At 43.2% G+C, this 18112-nt stretch overlaps 2 protein-coding genes across 3 annotated transcripts; both read left to right on the top strand.

The window, feature by feature from the left end:
* The first annotated feature begins 143 nt into the window (after window positions 1-143).
* Window positions 144-6347, top strand: LOC121917561 (cytochrome P450 2G1-like). Of its 2 annotated transcripts, none has more exons than XM_042443627.1 (9): window positions 144-408; window positions 1679-1858; window positions 1946-2095; window positions 2914-3074; window positions 3447-3623; window positions 3835-3976; window positions 4214-4401; window positions 5112-5253; window positions 5681-6347. In XM_042443627.1, the coding sequence occupies exons 1-9, from the start codon at window positions 159-161 to the stop codon at window positions 5860-5862; spliced, it is 1572 nt and encodes a 523-aa protein (XP_042299561.1). In that variant the 5' UTR covers window positions 144-158; the 3' UTR covers window positions 5863-6347. The 2 variants fall into 2 exon arrangements, with proteins under 2 accessions (XP_042299561.1, XP_042299562.1); XM_042443628.1 differs by having other exon boundaries at window positions 167-408; window positions 1696-1858.
* A 1225-nt stretch (window positions 6348-7572) lies between these two features.
* LOC121917562 (cytochrome P450 2G1-like) lies at window positions 7573-15785 on the top strand. The gene is made up of 9 exons (XM_042443630.1): window positions 7573-7843; window positions 9133-9295; window positions 9610-9759; window positions 10166-10326; window positions 10558-10734; window positions 11541-11682; window positions 12218-12405; window positions 13314-13455; window positions 15085-15785. Exons 1-9 carry the CDS (start codon window positions 7664-7666, stop codon window positions 15264-15266), a joined length of 1485 nt encoding a protein of 494 aa, XP_042299564.1. The 5' UTR covers window positions 7573-7663; the 3' UTR covers window positions 15267-15785.
* The last annotated feature ends 2327 nt before the right edge of the window (window positions 15786-18112 follow it).

The following is an 18112-nucleotide window of genomic DNA, read 5'->3' on the forward strand; positions in this document are numbered from 1 at the left end:
GTCAACCTCTATGTCCTTTGCACCAACTATTCCCAATGTTGATTAACCAGGGGTCAGACAAGTTTGTTCCAATTTCAAGGAATAAACTCTGATGCATGTTTGCCCCATAAAGTTATACAACACAGAAGGTGGGGCTGAATCCAGCTCTCATTAAATACATGGAGCACCAGCAAGATAAGACAAGGTCCAGACTCTGCTTACGGAGCAGAACAGGTGGCAACCTTCATCATGGAGTTAGCTGGAGCAGTCACCTTCTTCCTTGTCATCTATGTCTTTTGCCTTGCCATCATAACAGCAAAGAGGAAACTTTCACAGAAGGGAAGGCTTCCTCCTGGTCCCATTCCTCTTCCTCTGATTGGGAATTTCCTGCAGATCAAGTCATCGGAAACTGTAAAATCTCTTCTGAAGGTGAGTGATTGTCCCTTGAAAGCACAGCATTTGCATGCCAGGGACGATGGCATATCTAAGGAAACTATCAGGATTGACCAAAGGCTCAGGCTATCTCCTTACACTTCTTGCATTCTCTTGAATAGACATCAGTGGAATCTTTCCTTCCCATTGCAGTTGCTCCCAAATAATCATGAATCTCTTTCTTCCTTTGGTTTTTTTTGGTGATATTCTCCCCGATCTCCTTCCCAAAAAAATAACTTCATCCAACCCCTCCTCATCCTTCTGTTTGCTAGTGGAGGGTCCATCTTAAAGGATTCAACAGTGTTCTTTATCTGGATAAATTTCAAATTAGCTTTGATTTTCCTTCCTTTTATATTTTGCATTCCCCCTCTCCAACCACTTTAAAGACCGTTTGGGGCTTTGGTATCCAACCCTTTGGAAATTCTTCATGAATGTGGTTCAGTTTCCCAGCAATACCAATCCTTGCTTTCTGATCACCAACATTTAGATCACACAACACTCCACTTCTCAAAAACTGTTGATGACCACCAAAAAAGCCCTTTGAAAGCCAAGTCTGGTGATATTTGAAATTGCCTCTAAACATTGAAATCACCAACATTTTCTGAAATGGGAGGCAATCCAACTTTTCTCGGTGTTATAGTTTGGGTTGTTTTTACACTAGATTTACCCAGCTCCCCAGTTAAAGAATATTTTTCGACATCGGTTCTGCTCCATTAAGAAAGATTCAGTGGTTAAAAGTGCATTTGTCCTAGGCAGAAATATCACAAACGCTTATGTAATATTTCCCCTTTGTCCTCCCAGTTTTTCTTTCCCTTCCTGGTTTGATTCCTTCATTAAAATCTCCACACTCTGCCTTTTTATTTGAGTGATGTGATCCCAAAGGCAGCTATGGTCTACTTGGTTGTGGTCTTGAAGGCTTTACTTGGGTTTCTTTCTCTCTCTCAATGGTGGAAAGTGGATGGCGTTGGATTTTTATGCACAAAATAGACTGAGCCAAACGAATTAAATGCCCCTCCCAACAAACCATTGAATGGTCAAATCTGCATCCCATGCTTTAAATGAAACAAGGATTCCTCATTAAGATTCAGTCTACTCTGTAATGTCCGATTTAGTCATAAACTAGAGAGTCCTCCTTCCCTTTGTCCCTTTCTGCTGCTGGGCTCTAAGTCCTGGACCCTCTGCCCTTGAGCTGCAGGAAAAACTGTTTCCAAGGACATCATTACAGAAGGTCTGCCTATACCATAACAATATTGTGCCCACATAACAGGTTACTTTCCTATGCAGCTGAGTGAAAAATATGGTCCCGTGTTCACTGTCTATTTCGGAACACGTCCAGTTGTTGTCTTATGTGGTCACCAAGCTGTGAAGGAGGCCCTGATAGACAAGGCAGACGAATTCAGTGGAAGAATAACCAACCCTACTCTGGAACGGACCTTCGATGGATATGGTGAGGCATCCCCAATGGCTTTGCAAGGATGGCTCCCACCTTTTTCTCTCCTTGTATGCCCTTCCATTTCTTTCTTGTTTCCTACAGGGGTGGTCTTTGCCAACGGAGAGCGTTGGAAGCAACTGCGCCGATTCTCTCTCACCGTCTTGAGGGACTTTGGAATGGGGAAAAAGTCCATTCAAGAGCGGATCCAGGAGGAAGCCCAGTTCCTGCTGGAGGAGTTTCGGAAGACTAAGGGTGAGTTGAGATGTTATTAATACATTTTCTCATTCCCAGCAAGAAAATAGTGTTTCTCCATTCCTCCAGTTTTTTATTTTCTGTGAATTTTGTGCCAAACACTATGGCTGAGATCTTCCACTTGGAGATGTAGCAAAGATACATAGCTACAATGACAAGTACAATAGCAAGACTACAATTCCTATGCACCCTCCTCAACCCCCATGTTTTAAGACATTTAGCAGACACAACTTAAAGATGCCAGAGAATGGGATGGTGAACAATGGCGCATACAGACCTCTGTTTGAATGTGGGGCATGTTGCAACATCAGTTGTTACAGAAGGTTTCTCTCACCGCCAGAGGGATTTTTCTTCTTCTCAAATTTGGACCGGATTGACATGTTTTACCTCAACACCTACCTAAATGTTCCTGATGCAAAAACATGGAGACTTCTTGAGGAATCCATTGGCCTCTTCCTACAAAGAGGAATGGAGACATACTGGATTGCAAAAGAGAGGCCCCTGTTGAGATTCAAATGGACTTTAAATTCCCTGGACTTTGTACAATTGCCGCATGGCCATGTTCACTCAGTTCATACTGCAGTAGTTATAACAGTAATTATAGTATTATAGTATTCATACTATTGTATGATATGTTCAGTATTAATATTCTGTACAGTTGTTACCTCTAGAATTTGATACTCCTTACCTTCAGGACAGTTGATACCAACCTTCCAGGTGTGCTGGACTAAAAATCCCACCCTCCCAAAACATCTGGAGGACACCAGGTTGCTAACAGTACCTGCAGTGAATTGATTCCCCATCCTTTCTCTCTTTAGAGAAGCCGTTTGATCCCACCTACTTTCTCAGCCGGGCGGTCTCCAACGTCATTTGCTCCATCGTTTTTGGGGACCGTTTTGACTACGAGGACAAAGAATTCCAGTCCCTCATGGAAATGATGAACAACAGCTTCCGAGAAGCGAGCACAGCCTGGGCCCAGGTACCCCAACAGAAAACAGTGAATCAGCTACCACCTACCATTGAAAAACTGAGGGACCTTTCCCAGGAACTGAGTGATGGGAGGGTTTTCTGTTTGAAGTGCAAGGGCAAGTAAATAGCTCTCCGCCTGCCATCTAAAATGTGATATTAACAAGTGTAAGCTGCACATTTGGGCACATAACTCATTAACAGGATACCACCCAAAGAGATGTCTCTATGTTTGTGTGTCTCTGTGTGCACCTAGCCCACCTGAAACAAAATGGGATGACCAGCCCTAGAAATTCTCCTGGATCAAGCTAGGAAAGCTCTGATGATGCCAGGGAAGAATGTGGCTGGTCACCACCAGCTAAGCATGTCTTGTTTTCTCATGCAGTTGTATGACATGTATGTCAACATCCTGAAGTATTTCCCAGGGCCGCACACCAAAATCTATGACATCCTGGAAGACATGAAAAGCTTCATTGCCAAGAAAATACAGAAGAATAAAGAGACCTTTGACCCTGACTTCCCACGAGACTTTATCGATTGCTTCCTCATCCAGATGGAAAAGGTGTGCTTTAGTTGCATATTCTTGTATAGGAGGGGATTAGATTAGATGGCCTTCATGATGACTTCCAACTCTATAATTCTATTATTCTAGTCACAAAGGAAGCATATAACTCATCTAGTCACAGATCACCCTTAGCAACAAAAGCACTTTCCCATTCTTGTTGTCAATGGTCCTTTCTGGAGTGTTCTCACAATGTTTTCCCTGTTTTCAGGAAAAAGACAAGCTATCCAGTGAATTCAATGACACAAACTTATTGATCACAACCCTTAACCTCTTCTTTGCTGGAACAGAGACAGTCAGCTCTACCTTGAGATATGGATTCCTATTTCTGATGAAATATCCTGAGGTTCAAGGTATGTAGGGAAGGGATGGAAAAAAGTAAGTTCAGCATCCTCCTATAACTAGAAGCCACTCCCTGGAAATACAGAGAGAGGCCTCACATACATTTTCAGGATACTTCTTGAAACTGGTATTCAGAGGGTTTCTGTCTCTGAACCCTGGAGTTTCCATTTGGTTATAGTGAATTTAGAAACTCGGGTCCCTTTAGGAATTAAACATCTTAGAATAAATTCAGTGAATTCATTTGACAGCAAAAATGCATGAAGAAATTGATCGAGTGATTGGAAGGAACCGTGCCCCAAACATTGAAGACCGGACCCAGATGCCATATACGGATGCTGCAATCCATGAAGTACAGAGATTCAGTGATCTGATTCCCATGGATCTGACCCACATGGTTATTCGTGACACTGAATTCAGAGGATACATGATTCCCAAGGTACAAACACTGGGCATAGCGGATAAAATCCAGAAATGTGTTGTCATTGAAGTGTTCGAAAATTTAGATGGAATATTCCATTTTTGTAAAGCCATTCATCATTTGTCAAGGCAGCATGCCTGTCTTCATACAGACCAAAATTTGGCTATAGACATTGTTTATTGGTGGATGTTGTGGCTATTGCTATAAATGGTTATTAGTGAGTAAGAAAAGGCATTTGACACCCATGAGTTTAATAGTTTTGTCCCAGAATGGCTCTTAGTCATGAGATTCCAAAACAGGTTCTGAAGACGAAAATTTCAGAGCTCAGTTTTACCTCCAGAATCTGGACCACATACTTATCTAGGACACTGAATTCGCAAGCTATGTCATCCCAAAAGTACAAAGAACTGTGAAAGGTCCAGGGGAAGGTACACTACAGGAATACAGTGTCTTGAAACAATGAACAATATTAATGGGATGTTATGTTTTGTCAGTTTGACCATCTGCTCCTGGTGAAAATAGCTTTAACTTGGAGCATCAGAAGAAGTAAATGAAGTGTAGAGTCAAGTACAGATAGTCTCAACTGATCCAACATCTTTGCGCTGAACATTTAAATGGAAATCATGGGCTACCGATGGATGGTTGACAACATTTAGCTCTAAAAACTGCTGTTGCCATTCCTGTAACTTAGAATTTCTCATCTCAACCTTCTTCCTTTTCTTTCCCAGGGGACAGAAATCTACCCTATGCTTACCAGTGCCCTTCATGACCCCACAATGTTTAAAAGGCCCTTTGCTTTCAGCCCAGAGAACTTTCTGGATGAAAACGGACGCTTCAAGAAGAACGAAGCCTTTGTCCCATTCTCCTCAGGTACGGCCCTTCCATGCATTTTTCCAATGAGGTGAACATCCAAATGCCTGGATTTTGATCCTATGAATGTGGGTGTCCTTGATCTCTCACAGCAAACTTTGAGTCTGATGTATCCATTACCTTATATCAACGAATCCACAGATTTTCTGATATAAAATTCTTTACACTTTGGCATTTAGTTTGGCATTTCTGCACAGAAATTGCTGTAGATGGAGACTTCTTCGACAAAAATGTGTGTGTGGTTGTTTGAAGGGAAAGCAGCCCTTTCTGCCCTGAATCCCCAAACTTTTTGCAGTCAGGCAGGCAGTACAGATCCACCAGAAAAGTAATTCAGACTAGCCCCAGAACTTGCCCATGAGGTTGACCTATAGTCTAGAATATACGGTATATCCTTCCCTGTGTGATGATTCTCCTTTTTTGCTTCCAGGGAAACGGATCTGTGCGGGTGAAGCTTTGGCCCGGATGGAGCTATTCCTCTTCTTCACCACCGTCTTGCAGAGTTTCGAGCTGAAGCCCCTTATTCCCCCAGAAGACATTGACACAACTCCTCAGGAGAGCGGCTTTGCCAACATCCCACCTTTCTACCAGCTCTCCATCGTCGCACGCTAACCCATAGGTCACATTGCCCATGGCCATTGCTCTCTTACAAACACTGGATTCCTCAATTCCATCAGCTGAGACCTTTCGTTCTGTTTGCTGGCTCACTTGCAGTTTGTTTGCTTTTAAAGCTTGCATCCACAGATTAGGGCTTGTTCAAATGGGGAGCTCTTGACAATCTTAGATGGAGAGGGAAGAAGCTCATGGTTTATTACAGGCTATAATATCTGCTTTTATATCAGCCAAAGGAATGTGGTGCCATCTTCCTTGTGTTTTGTATCTGTACCTAATGAGTGTGTAAGCCTTGAGACTGCGTTGAAAGTTAAAATATAACAACACGGCATCAAGCGTTTGATTTCTGGCTTCAGGTTTATTATAGGATTTTGGCATCAGGTTTATCACAGGATGTGATGCCATCTTCTCTGTTTTGGTATCTGTATCTAAGGAGTGTGTAAGCCTTGGAATTGCCTTGAAAAATAAAATATAATAACAACGCATCAAATATTTGATTTTGGCTTCAGGTTTATCATACGATAATACACAACTTTGTCTTAAGGACGACTTTTAATGTCTCAAACACAGCCAGACAGCCAGGTGAGTAACATCAGAAGCACATTGATCAATTATCAATAAGATGATCTAGCAATAAATATCCACAGTGTATTCAACCAGAAGGTCACACAAAGATTTGGGGTGCTTCCAAATGTTCTTTCAGGTATGATGGAACTCCTTGGATGCACACAGTATTTATCAAGAGCAGCCTGAGTTTCCCCTTCACTCTTCATTCTTCTCCTCCATTCACCAGGATTGTTCCCAAAGGCAACCTACTCTCAGAGCAATACAGGAAGAAATGCTCATTTCTACAGTACTTACAAACTGTAAATTACAATTGTTGTCCCTATAACACACATGCACACATAGTACCATGACACAAGTGTTTAGGGAAGCATACCAAAGCTTGGAAGTTATCTGTTACAGAAACAATTGTTACCCTTAAGAACACATAGCCAAAATCCTGCACCAGAGGCTGTGATTTATCATGTTATGATGGCAGTGTTATGTCACTGCCAAGATACACAACCATTGTAATGAACTTTGACAGTGGAGAATGGGGCACCACGTCAGGTGACTGAATGTGTCATGTGTACTGATATATAACATTTCCCAACGTTGGGCGGGTTATACAGTGACTATGCTGTTGGCTCCATTTACACAATGGGGCAACCTTCATTTTGCCATTTTATATAAGAGGCACCATTACACTATGCCACTTTATTTAATGGGACTTGAGGATCCATGGATTTTAGGATCCATGTGGGGTCCTGGAACCAAATCCCAGCAGATACCAAGACCCCACTGTATATTTGTTCATATAGTAAAATGTCTGTGTCCTTCCTTGGAGGGAATCAATCACATTTTCCAACTCTTATGCAACAGTTTTAATGCTATTTCTCTTTATACCTTTCTTAACTATATAATTCTACCACTCTTTGGGTCTCCCCCCTCCCCAATCCTTTCAGTTTCCAACCCAGGAAAAACCCTGAGATTCCAAGAAAGCTTATGAAACATTTATCTGCAAAAACAGTGGCAACTCCTATGTCCTCTGCATCAAATATTCACAATACCGATTAACCAGGAGTTGGACAAGTTGACTCCGATTTCAGGGATTAAACGCTGGTCACGTTTGGCCCCTGCAGTTATGCAACAGAGCAGGTGGGGCTGAATCCAGCCCAAATTAAATACATGTAGCACCAGCAAGATAAGACAGGGTCCAAACTCTGCTTACGGAGAAGAACAGGTGGCAACCTTCATCATGGAGTTAGCTGGTGCAGTCACCTTCTTCCTTGTCATCTATGTCTTTTGCCTTGCCATCATAACTGCAAAGAGGAAACTCTCACAGAAGGGAAGGCTTCCTCCAGGTCCCATTCCTCTTCCTCTGATTGGAAATTTCCTGCAGATCAAGTCATCGGAAACCTTAAAATCTCTTGTGAAGGTGAGTGAATCTACCCTGAAAAACAGCATGGGCATTGTGGATACAATGGCCAACCCTAGGAGATTATCAAGATTCACTGAATCTATCTCCTTATTCTTCTCCCACCACCATTCCTTCTCTTGAGCAGATCTCAGTGGAATCTTCCTTTCCCCATGCAGTCCTTCTCAAATAATCTTGAATCTATATCTTCCCGTGATCATCTAGATATTTCCCTAGGGCTCCATCCATCCAAAACATCTTCATCTGTCTATCCTATCCTTCTGTCTGCCTGCTGACATCTCCCTTAAAGGATAAGCGGCAAACTCAATGGTACTCTTTAGCTGGATCAGTTTCATTTGGGTTTGCAATTGTGTATAAAGGTTCTCACTTCTTTGAACTCTTCTGGATGGTGTTCTGTGAATCTTGGGACCTTTTTTATGTTGGTGTTGTATGTGCCTTCAAGTCAATTCCAAGTTAGGGCAAACCTGCCATAGCTTTTTTCTTGGCACGGTTCCTTGAGAGGTTTGCCATTGCCTTCCTTGAATGCTCAGAGAGTGCAACTTGGCCAAGTTCATCCAATGGGTTTCTATGGCTAACAGAAGAATCTTTGTCCAGCATTCAAACTCCTATACCATGCTAACTCTCAAAAGCTTGCTTACCTCTATGCAAACCTATATCATTCAGATTCTGTTGCTTTCATCTTAGGTTTTGCTGAGTGTTCTTCAGATTAACTTTGTAAAGAATTTGACGGTTTGGAAATTAAACACAAATCAAGATTCTGGGTCCTTTCAGAGGAGGCTCACTGAGATTATCACACACACCTTTTAAACTGCATTTAAAGTTGGAAAATCACCTTTGGTGATACATATTGCATGATGTCATATCAAATGCATAGCTGCTGTGTCTCCAAAGAATGGTTAGGGCATCCCTTTTCAGTGACAGGGGGAACCTTTCAATAATCTCCCAATTGTGCTGCAGTACCATTAATACTCAGGGACAAAATGTCATGCCGTGGCACTTCAAGTATTAGCAGTCACATGGTGTCAGTGTCTCCTCTCCCTCGTCCTCTACCTCTTGCTATTCCCAAGCAGGTATACAGTATTTCTTTTATTGCAAACCAGTATGTTTCCATTTTCCTTGACTAATGGGATTGTGATGAGAATGGGGCTCGTATAGTAATATCCTGGTTTTTGTTCTGGGACTCAGGAGGAAAGAATGGTCACCTTCCACTTCTTCCAGCAGACGCCATAATATTCAATAAAGCATAAAGCAAAAGGAAGGCAAAAGATTTTGCTTCTTTTCCTATGCAGCTGAGTGAAAAATATGGCCCTGTGTTCACCGTCTATTTTGGAATGCGACCGGCTGTGATCTTGTGTGGACATGATGCTGTCAAGGAGGCCCTGATAGACAAGGCTGAAGAATTCAGTGGAAGGAAAACTAATCCTACCCTGGAAAGGACATTCCATGGATATGGTGAGGCACTGAAAGAGTCTGTCCATGTCTTGAGATGTCGCAGGGAGATTGTTCTCTCTGTCTCATCATCTTCACAGGGACATTGGGTGGGAACATGGGAGAAGGCCTTCTTTTATAAGTCGCCTTACGTCCTTGACTAGGGGGAAATGGAAGAATGATGGTGATGGTGGTGGTGGTGGTGGTGATGATGATGATGATGATGATGATGATGATGATGATGATGATGACGACGACAATATAAACCAAGCTTGGTCTTGAAATAGTGGTCCATATCTTTCCTGGTTGCCATTCCATTTCTTTCCTGTTCCTTTCAGGGGAAGCATTTTCCAATGGAGACCGCTGGAAGCAACTGCGTCGGTTCTCCCTCACCATCCTGAGGAATTTTGGAATGGGAAAAAGAACCATAGAAGAGCGAATCAAAGAGGAAGCCCAGTTCCTGCTGGAAGAATTTAGGAAGACTAAGGGTGAGTAGGTGAAGGATCTAGGAGGGGGGCTAAGTTGGGCTTGACCTGCCCCTGTCCAGTGAAAGAAGAACCCCAAGCTCTTTAAAGCCAAGGCAGCTCAAGGAGACTTTGTGACCTTATTCTGTATTTCTTCATGTCTTGTGAGACGTCTTCTAGGCCAGCTTTTCCCATCTTGATGCTAGCTCTACAGATGTGCTGGAATGCATGCCGCACAATGCCCAGACATCTAGAGGTTGAATGGGGAGCTTCTGGACAGCACAACCCCAAGCTCTAAAACCAAGATGAGCCTTAAAAGCATCAATCTGCAGACTCTGAGGAGCCACCAGCTTGAATGAGATTTTTCTAGCAATGTACCTTCAGTGAAATGACTCCTCGTCTTCTCCCCCACTCTATCCTTGTACTTTAGAGAAGCCGTTTGATCCCACCTACTTCCTCAGCCGCGCTGTCTCCAATGTTATTTGTTCCATCGTTTTTGGGGACCGTTTTGACTATGCAGACAAGGATTTCCAGGCCCTCATGGAGATGATGAACAACAGCTTCCGGGAAATGAGCACCGCCTGGGCCCAGGTACCCCAAATTATCCTCCTTTTGCTGGCTGGGAAAAGGAGGTGGATCAGCTGCCACCAACCAAAGGTTTCCACCCTAGAAATTTTGATCTAGATTTGACACTACCATACTAGACCCATATGTTCTTCCTATGTGTTTGGGTGACTGTTTAATGCATCGGTAGTCACTAGTTCCTTACCAAGGAGGGATACTGCAAGTCACCCATTTGGCAGGTCTTCTCTCTCCCTGCAGTTCTATGACATCTATGACAGCTACCTGAAGTACTTCCCAGGACCTCACACCAAGATTGATGACATCCTAGAAGACATGAGGCTCTTCATTGCCAAGAGAGTGAAGAAGAACCAAGAGACTCTTGACTCCAATGTCCCACGGGACTTTATAGACTGTTTTCTCATCCAGATGGAAAAGGTATCATAATCCCTTCTGGGGGGGGGGGAACCAAAAGAACTTGATTTCCGAGGGCACATCTGGAAGGGAGACGGTACATCTGTATAGTAACCAATGTATTAAAAAGCCACAAAAAATAACCCACATTCTATAAGTGTCAGGTTTCTCTCTCTGCTCTTCCCATTATTCATCCCATCTTCTTCTTGCCCTCTGCATCATCCCTCTTTCCATTCCTTGCTACTGATCCTCTCTTATTACTTTCTTGGCACTCATGCCTACCTCCATCTCACATCTGCCTTCTCCTTCGCTGTTAGTGTTTCATCCCCATATTAGTTCCTTATGCGCAGCTATCTGTTTTCTGAAACTCTCACTGTAGATCCTGTCCTCCTCCTTCCTATCCACAGCAGACTTCTTCCCAGTCCTTGCCAATGGTCCTACCATTCACCTTCTCCACCCCAACCTCCCCCGCTATCCTTCCACTTTTATCTTCCCTGCTTTGGCTACTGTAATAAATTTGAAATGTAATAAATGGGGGTGATGTAAAATTGAGACTCATCTGTATGTAGGAAATTTCATTCACTTCCAAAGTTTTGCAAAACACAGTTACACACCACTTCACCAAATCACATTGCCCCAGCGAAAAAAGAATATTCTCCCTAGTTTGCATTCCAACTGCAAATTGATGATCAACTAGGTTATTGCAACAGCCAAGCATATAACCTATCTAGAATAATTTCACCCAGAGAACACAACACACTTTCCCGTGCTGACTGCCAACAGTCCTTCCTGAAATGTTCTCAGCATGTTTTGTTCTTTTCTACTTCTAGGAAAAAGACAACCCCTCGAGTGAATTTAACATCAAAAACTTGGAGCTCACCACACTTAACCTGTTCTTTGCTGGGACCGAGACAGTCAGCTCCACCCTGAGATATGGCTTTCTGTTTCTCATGAAATATCCTGAAGTGCAAGGTATTATTATTATTATTATTATTATTATTATTATTATTATTATTTTCATCTATATCTCACCATTAATCTCCTGGAGATCACTGGAAATCAGTCCAGTGTCCTTCTCCCGTTGTAGCAGACCTTTGGGAAACCAGTCTGAATATGCACACAATGGCCCTAACATGTGCTTTGTCTTCCTGCATTTGGTGGTATTCAGAGGCGCACTCCCCTCCAATCAGAGAGGTTTAATTTCAGCTGTTTCTGCACTGGAGAATTAATGCAGTTTGACACAGCTGTAACTGCTATGGCTCAATGCTATCAAATTCTGGGATTTGTAGTTTTGTGAGATATTTTGCCTTCTCTGTCTGAGAGCCCAGGCTTCACATTAAACAACAAACCCCAGGTTTCCATAGGATGGAGCCATGATTGTTACAGCAGTGTCCAACCGCATTCCTTCTGCAATGTGGCAGCAGCCTTAGATACACTGGTATCTGAAATGCAGTTCCTTTTGGGACTTACAAATCTGATGAAGCAATTCTATGAATACCTTTGACAGCCAAAATGCATGAGGAAATTGACAGAGTGATTGGACGGAACCGTGCCCCAAACATTGAAGACCGGAGCCAGATGCCGTATATGGATGCCGTCATCCACGAAGTGCAGAGAATCAGCGACCTTATCCCCATGAATCTGGGCCACATGGTTACCCGTGACACTGAATTCAGAGGCTACGTTCTCCCTAAGGTACTTCCGAAGGGGTGGAGCAGGAAAAACAGGGGAGGCCCAGGAGTATGTTGTCTTCTTCAATGCACATTTATGACCTCCATCAATTGACAAACTTCAACTTTCTTCAGAAAATGACTTTTGGGGGAGGAACATAGAACCCGAACAGACAGGCCAAAATAAAGCTGCTTCAGATCACTTTGGAGGTATGCTGTTTAAATGATGCATGCGTCCTAAGATGCTGGAAGCCGTGCCAAAGCCACACTCCAGTCCTAAGAACTAGAGCACAGCTTTGGCGCAGCTTCCAGCCTCTTAAGATGTATGTGTCTTTTAAACAGCATACCTCCAAAGTGGCCCAAAGCAGCTTTATTTTGGCCTGTCTGTTTGGGCCCATATTTAAAAGATTGTAGGTGTTACCAACCAAACTTTAACCACTTCTTGGGCAGAGTTCGCCTCAAGGGTGATATCACAATACTATTGATATAGTATCATTAACCTCAATGTGGACAGTAGCAGGTAATGTCCTAGTACATTATGTTTTTAGTTTAGTTTATCTTTACTTGTTGTGGCACCATAATCAAAACCAGGGCTAAATAATGAACCCATAAACTCTAGACCAGCTTGCTAATAAGAAAGAAACCAATAGATTGCACTAATGGTGAATCGTAAAAATTAAAGTCCACAGGCCACTTAGCCTGTTTGGTCCTCTAGCCCTGCTCAACATCACCTCTGAATTCAGAAGAAACCAATAATGTCCTGCATCAAGTCAAGCATTCTGACATCTTTTCATGGGCTACCTAAACGGAGACCACAGATCACCAACAGTTTTTGGACAACACTCTGAGACTTTCTGCTCTGCATACTGCCAGTGCCTTTGCTGAACCTTTGCACTTCTGACTTCAACATTTTTCCTTTCTTTTCTGTCCCAGGGAACAGAGGTCTACCCGCTGCTTAGCACTGTTCTGCATGACCCCACAAAGTTTAAAACACCCAATGTTTTCAACCCGGAGAACTTCCTAGATGAGAATGGACACTTTAAGAAGAACGATGCCTTTGTGCCATTCTCCTCAGGTACGGCTTTCCTAAGCAAAGGGTGGATGGTATCCTACTGAAGGGCCCTGGGGACACAATGCTTAAATGCAAGTACTGTAACCACAAGGTTGTGAGTTCAATCCCAGGGGCTCCAAGGTTGACTCAGCCTTCCATCCTTTCGTAGGTTGGTAAAATGAGTACCAAGCTTGTTGGGTGCAATTGGCTTACAGATTGTAAACTGCTTAGAGAGTGCTGAGTTCACTGATCAGTGGTACAGAAATGTAAATGCTATTGCTACTGAAACTTCAGGTCCTGAACAGTCAGCCACTGTTATGACTCACTGACTGATCTCTCCCCTTGTTTAATCCCTAGCAGAATCTCAGGAGGTTTCCCCCCCTGACATATGGTTATGAGGAACAGGTAATGCAAGTTGAGAAAACACATCAGAGTCCATGGGAGACTACCCTTGACCTTCCTTCACATTGAGATCTGCTTCCTATTCATAGCTCTTGAACTGAGAATGCACCACAAAAGAAAACCACCATCCCTGCACATGATCTCACAGCTAATAATCCTGAAAAGCCTCTATATTCGGTAGCCATCTCCCACTGCTCCTGGATGTATTGCTACCATTGCTGTGGCTACCATATTGTTACCATCACTAGTCATTGATACCATTCATAGTCCTCCTCTATCAGTTGATCCGTTCAGTTTTGAGACCTCTCTTAGGTCTTAGCTGATGGTCATCACTGTAGCAAGTGACAACAATGGGTGCTTCTACACCGTAGAAATAATGCAGTTTGACACCACTTTAACTGCCATGGCTCTAGCCTTTCCCTGAAGTTGACGGCCCTGACACTATATCCAGACATATTTTCAGATGGAGAGGTCCCTAGTTCTAGCAGTCATAGGGCAGTAGCCAAGATCCTACCTTTTGTGGGTGGAATGTAACACTCCAGCCATGCAGTTCCACAGCCCTGCTGCACCTGGAAGGCAGCTTTGGAGTCTGCTGTCATGGACATTTACTGACCAGGGGAAGAAGGAGAGTTCCCAGGCAGCACCCAGCTGCATTTTGTGGAAGAAGTGAATAACCTGAGGGTGTCCTTGTGGATCTTCAGCAACTTGCCAGAGATCCAGGAAGATTAGATCAGCTTTCCCTTGCCATCTGCAGAACTGCAGCTGAGACTGGATGCTGCCTCAATCATCGCATTATTCTGGAAGTGTTCTGGAGGAGTTTATTCCTGATGTAAGATGCCAGCCACAGTTGCTGGTGAAATGTCAGAAATAAACTCTTCCAGAACATGGCCACATAGCCCAAAAAACCCACAAAAAATATAGGTGCCGGCCGTGAAAGCCTTCCACTTCACAAAATAGTGAGTACCTCCTTCTGAAAAGTGCAAAAAAAGGATATTTAAGTGTGTATCCTCAGGTTATGCAATTGTAAGTCACCAACAGGATTCCAGCCATATTGTATACCTATCCTGGGGAACAAGAAATGGTGCAAAGGAGGATTAAAAATGGGAGACATATCTGCATCCCCTAAAATTACATGAACGAGGCCAGAGCAATTGTACAATATCCCATTCATTTGTTTCCGAGGAGATGTCCAGATAGAAAACTCTTAGTGCCCTCTCTTTCCCACTGTTGATTCTCTTGTTTTCTTTGCAGGGAAGCGGATCTGTCTGGGTGAAACCTTGGCCCGGATGGAGCTTTTCCTCTTCTTCACTACCATCCTGCAGAGCTTCCGGTTGAAACCCTGCATACCCCCGGAGAACATTGACACAACTCCGCAGGAGAGTGGCTTTGCCAACATCCCACCCTTCTACCAACTCTCCATCATCCCACGCTGAGTCAAAGAGGGAGAGAGAGAGAGAAAGACCAAACCCAGAAGGCTCTTTTCTCTCTGGCCATGCGGCTCTTGCATAGGCTTGATTCCCAAGCTGCATAGGATGTAAGCTGTCCTCTCATTTTCTCTATTGGGTCTAGCAAAGATTTTTTCCCTTCTTGATATGGCTTCTGCCATTTCATGCGAGATTAGGCTTGTTGGGCTAGGATGCATTTGGATGCCCAGATAGGAAGCAGGGAGAGTTGTCAACTTTTTTTTATTATCCTATTTCTAATCCATTGCCATATTTCCTATGCCCTCTTTCACCCGAAGACTTTAATGCCACTTGGATTTTAGATATGTATTTCCAACTATATCATAGGTAGAGATCATGCAGGGGTCCAAATTTTGTTTGGCACCATCTCCCTGAAGTTCCAGCCAGCAGAGCCTGTGCAGTGCAACAATAATATATCTATCTCTGCATCATTTATATAAAGATGTGATTGAGGTTGCCTTGGATTTATAAACTTTTTAAAATAACATATTAATATATGTGTTTGGACTTCTGTTTTGAACGTAAGCCAGGAGATTCTGGACAGTAGGATTGAAGCAGGTGAAAATAGTGTGTTCCTTCTACTGTGTGATCCAGCTCTTTCCAGAGATGTTGATTTTATGGAGCCAACCAAAAGCAACTTCTGTTCCCAGGTCTCAGCCATAGCGGTTTTCCAGAAACCACCCCATAAAGTCCTTGACCATCCCCCAGTCTTCCATATTTGCTTGCACATCCCCACCACCAGTCCCTGGTTTCAAGTGGCTTAAGGAAGACTATTTGGGGAGAACATTTGGTCCATGCTACGGAATGTGTTTTTGCATAATCTGCTTAAGTCACACTCTTTTCAATGGCACAATGGGGAGTTGGTTTGGACCAGCTCCACAAGACGTTTCAAGTTACTAGCTATTCTCAGGGTGGATTCGCTAGCCCTAATCCTGTCTTTTCATGGGGTTTTGTTCTTCATGCCTCCTTTGCTTGTTTGCTTGTTCTTTCATTTGCTTGCTTCTGCTAGGAGTGGAGTCCTTGGCTAATTTCTCAGGCAGATTTTGGCAGCATCAAGCACACTACAAACACTTGGACTCTATTGGGCAACTGACCATGAGATTCCACCAGCCAGATTGTTTTGCACAGCAACCAGAGATATAGACCAAAATCCTGTTAGTGAAATATGTATATGTTACTTGAGGTTCTGTGCACATATGTCTTGGTTCAGAAGGGGTGCAAGGGGCTGTTCATTAGGTCCTTGTGCTCCATCCAGAAATCCACTGCCCTGACAAGGCTTGCCAGAACAGGATCAGGATCATCCCAGCTCCCCAAGTTTATGAGGCAAAGCCTGAGACTTAAATACCGTTAAGCATGTCGCATTAAATACCAAACACAGTTGTTCATAGCAACACACACACAGTGTATATTCCTGTTTGGAAATTACAATGTGGGATGTATCAAGATCAGGGTGAAATGAGATTATCCCTTCTCACCTACTTATGAGACAGAAGAAGGAACATTTAATCTAGCTAGAGGTTGGATGCAGAACTGGATGCAGAAGTTGGACAGGAAAGAAGGAAACAGCTATGTAAATACACTCCTGAAGTCTCACGTGAAGCCAAAATAACTAAACTGTTGTATTTTGGATATGTCACGAGAAAACATGGCTCAGTTAAAAAGCATAATATTGCTCAGTAAAGTTGATGGCAGTCAGGGAAAACGAAGACCACATTTCACATGTTTAGACTCAGTCAGGATAGTCACAGCCCTGAGTTTGCAAGACCTGAGGAGGGCTGTTAGCAACAGAATCTTTTGGAAGTCTCTCATTTTAAAGGTGCCTTAAGCTAAGGTCAACTTGATGGCACATAACACTCTGGAGGGAAAGCAAACTTCGCCATGCATGTGACACGGGAGAACCTGGGGAATGCAGCTATCATGACTCAAAACAGCCCAGAGGTCAAGATTTGATAACATCCATCCAAGTAAAACAAAGCAGGTGGAAGGAGTCCCAGAAGAAGGGTCCAGAGAAGTCACAAGTCACAAGAATCAAAGGCCATGGTATCAGAGCTGGGGAAGATGCTGTCCACATGTGGTATCTGCATGCAAAGGGATGTTGTATCCCCTTTGAGACTAAGTGAAAGAAAGAAGAATGAACTTTTGTAGACTTGGAACATGCATCTGAGGAAGTCTACGAAATCTCATGCTACCAGCTTTTTTTATTTCAGTTAGTCTCAAAGGGATGCAGTGGCTTAGTGGTTAAGACACCAATTCTGACGATCAGAAGCTCAGAAGGTTGGCAGTTTGAGGCCCGAGTATTGCATGATGGGGGTCCTGTCACTACTCCCAGCTTCTGCCAACCTAGCTGTTTGAAAGCATGTAGATGCAAGTAGATAGATAGGTACAACTTCTCAGTGGGAAGGTAACAGTACTTTAAAGATAAATGTTACCAGAAATAGCAAAAATTGAAGATCACTTTCAAGGAAGAGTTTGCAGAAAACCAAATAAGAGTATTGGGAATCCCAATAAGTACTGGTAAAAAACAACAATTCCAGCAACCTTCCCAAGAAAGCCACCCAAATGCCAATTTTTCTGTCCATTTCACTACAGTCTCCTTTTATTAATAGAGCTAAAGTCTATTCATGTCCTGAAAATATTACCCAGCAAAGGCTGGCTGTTTTTTGTTATGGACCATCGATTAACTTTCATCCCACCTGGCTTCTGCTTGCAAGAGTCCAAGAAATGAATAAATAAAGGAGCAAGTAAATATACTCAAGTACAAAGGTGAAAATTACAAAGGAGGAAGGAGGGAGAGCTCTTCTATACTACGCCGTTGC

The sequence above is a fragment of the Sceloporus undulatus genome, unplaced genomic scaffold, assembly GCF_019175285.1.
Source record: "Sceloporus undulatus isolate JIND9_A2432 ecotype Alabama unplaced genomic scaffold, SceUnd_v1.1 scaffold_23, whole genome shotgun sequence".
Classification (NCBI taxonomy): domain Eukaryota; kingdom Metazoa; phylum Chordata; class Lepidosauria; order Squamata; family Phrynosomatidae; genus Sceloporus; species Sceloporus undulatus.

Excerpts from the sequence above, each read along its gene's own strand:
- LOC121917561 (XM_042443627.1), top strand. The coding sequence starts at position 159 with ATGGAGCACCAGCAAGATAAGACAAGGTCCAGACTCTGCTTACGGAGC. Across the intron at positions 2,096-2,913 it reads GGAGTTTCGGAAGACTAAGG|AGAAGCCGTTTGATCCCACC; the intron begins GTGAGTTGAGAT and ends TTCTCTCTTTAG. Across the intron at positions 5,254-5,680 it reads CTTTGTCCCATTCTCCTCAG|GGAAACGGATCTGTGCGGGT; the intron begins GTACGGCCCTTC and ends TTTTGCTTCCAG.
- LOC121917562 (XM_042443630.1), top strand. The coding sequence starts at position 7,664 with ATGGAGTTAGCTGGTGCAGTCACCTTCTTCCTTGTCATCTATGTCTTT. Across the intron at positions 7,844-9,132 it reads CCTTAAAATCTCTTGTGAAG|CTGAGTGAAAAATATGGCCC; the intron begins GTGAGTGAATCT and ends TTTCCTATGCAG. Across the intron at positions 10,327-10,557 it reads TGAGCACCGCCTGGGCCCAG|TTCTATGACATCTATGACAG; the intron begins GTACCCCAAATT and ends CTCTCCCTGCAG.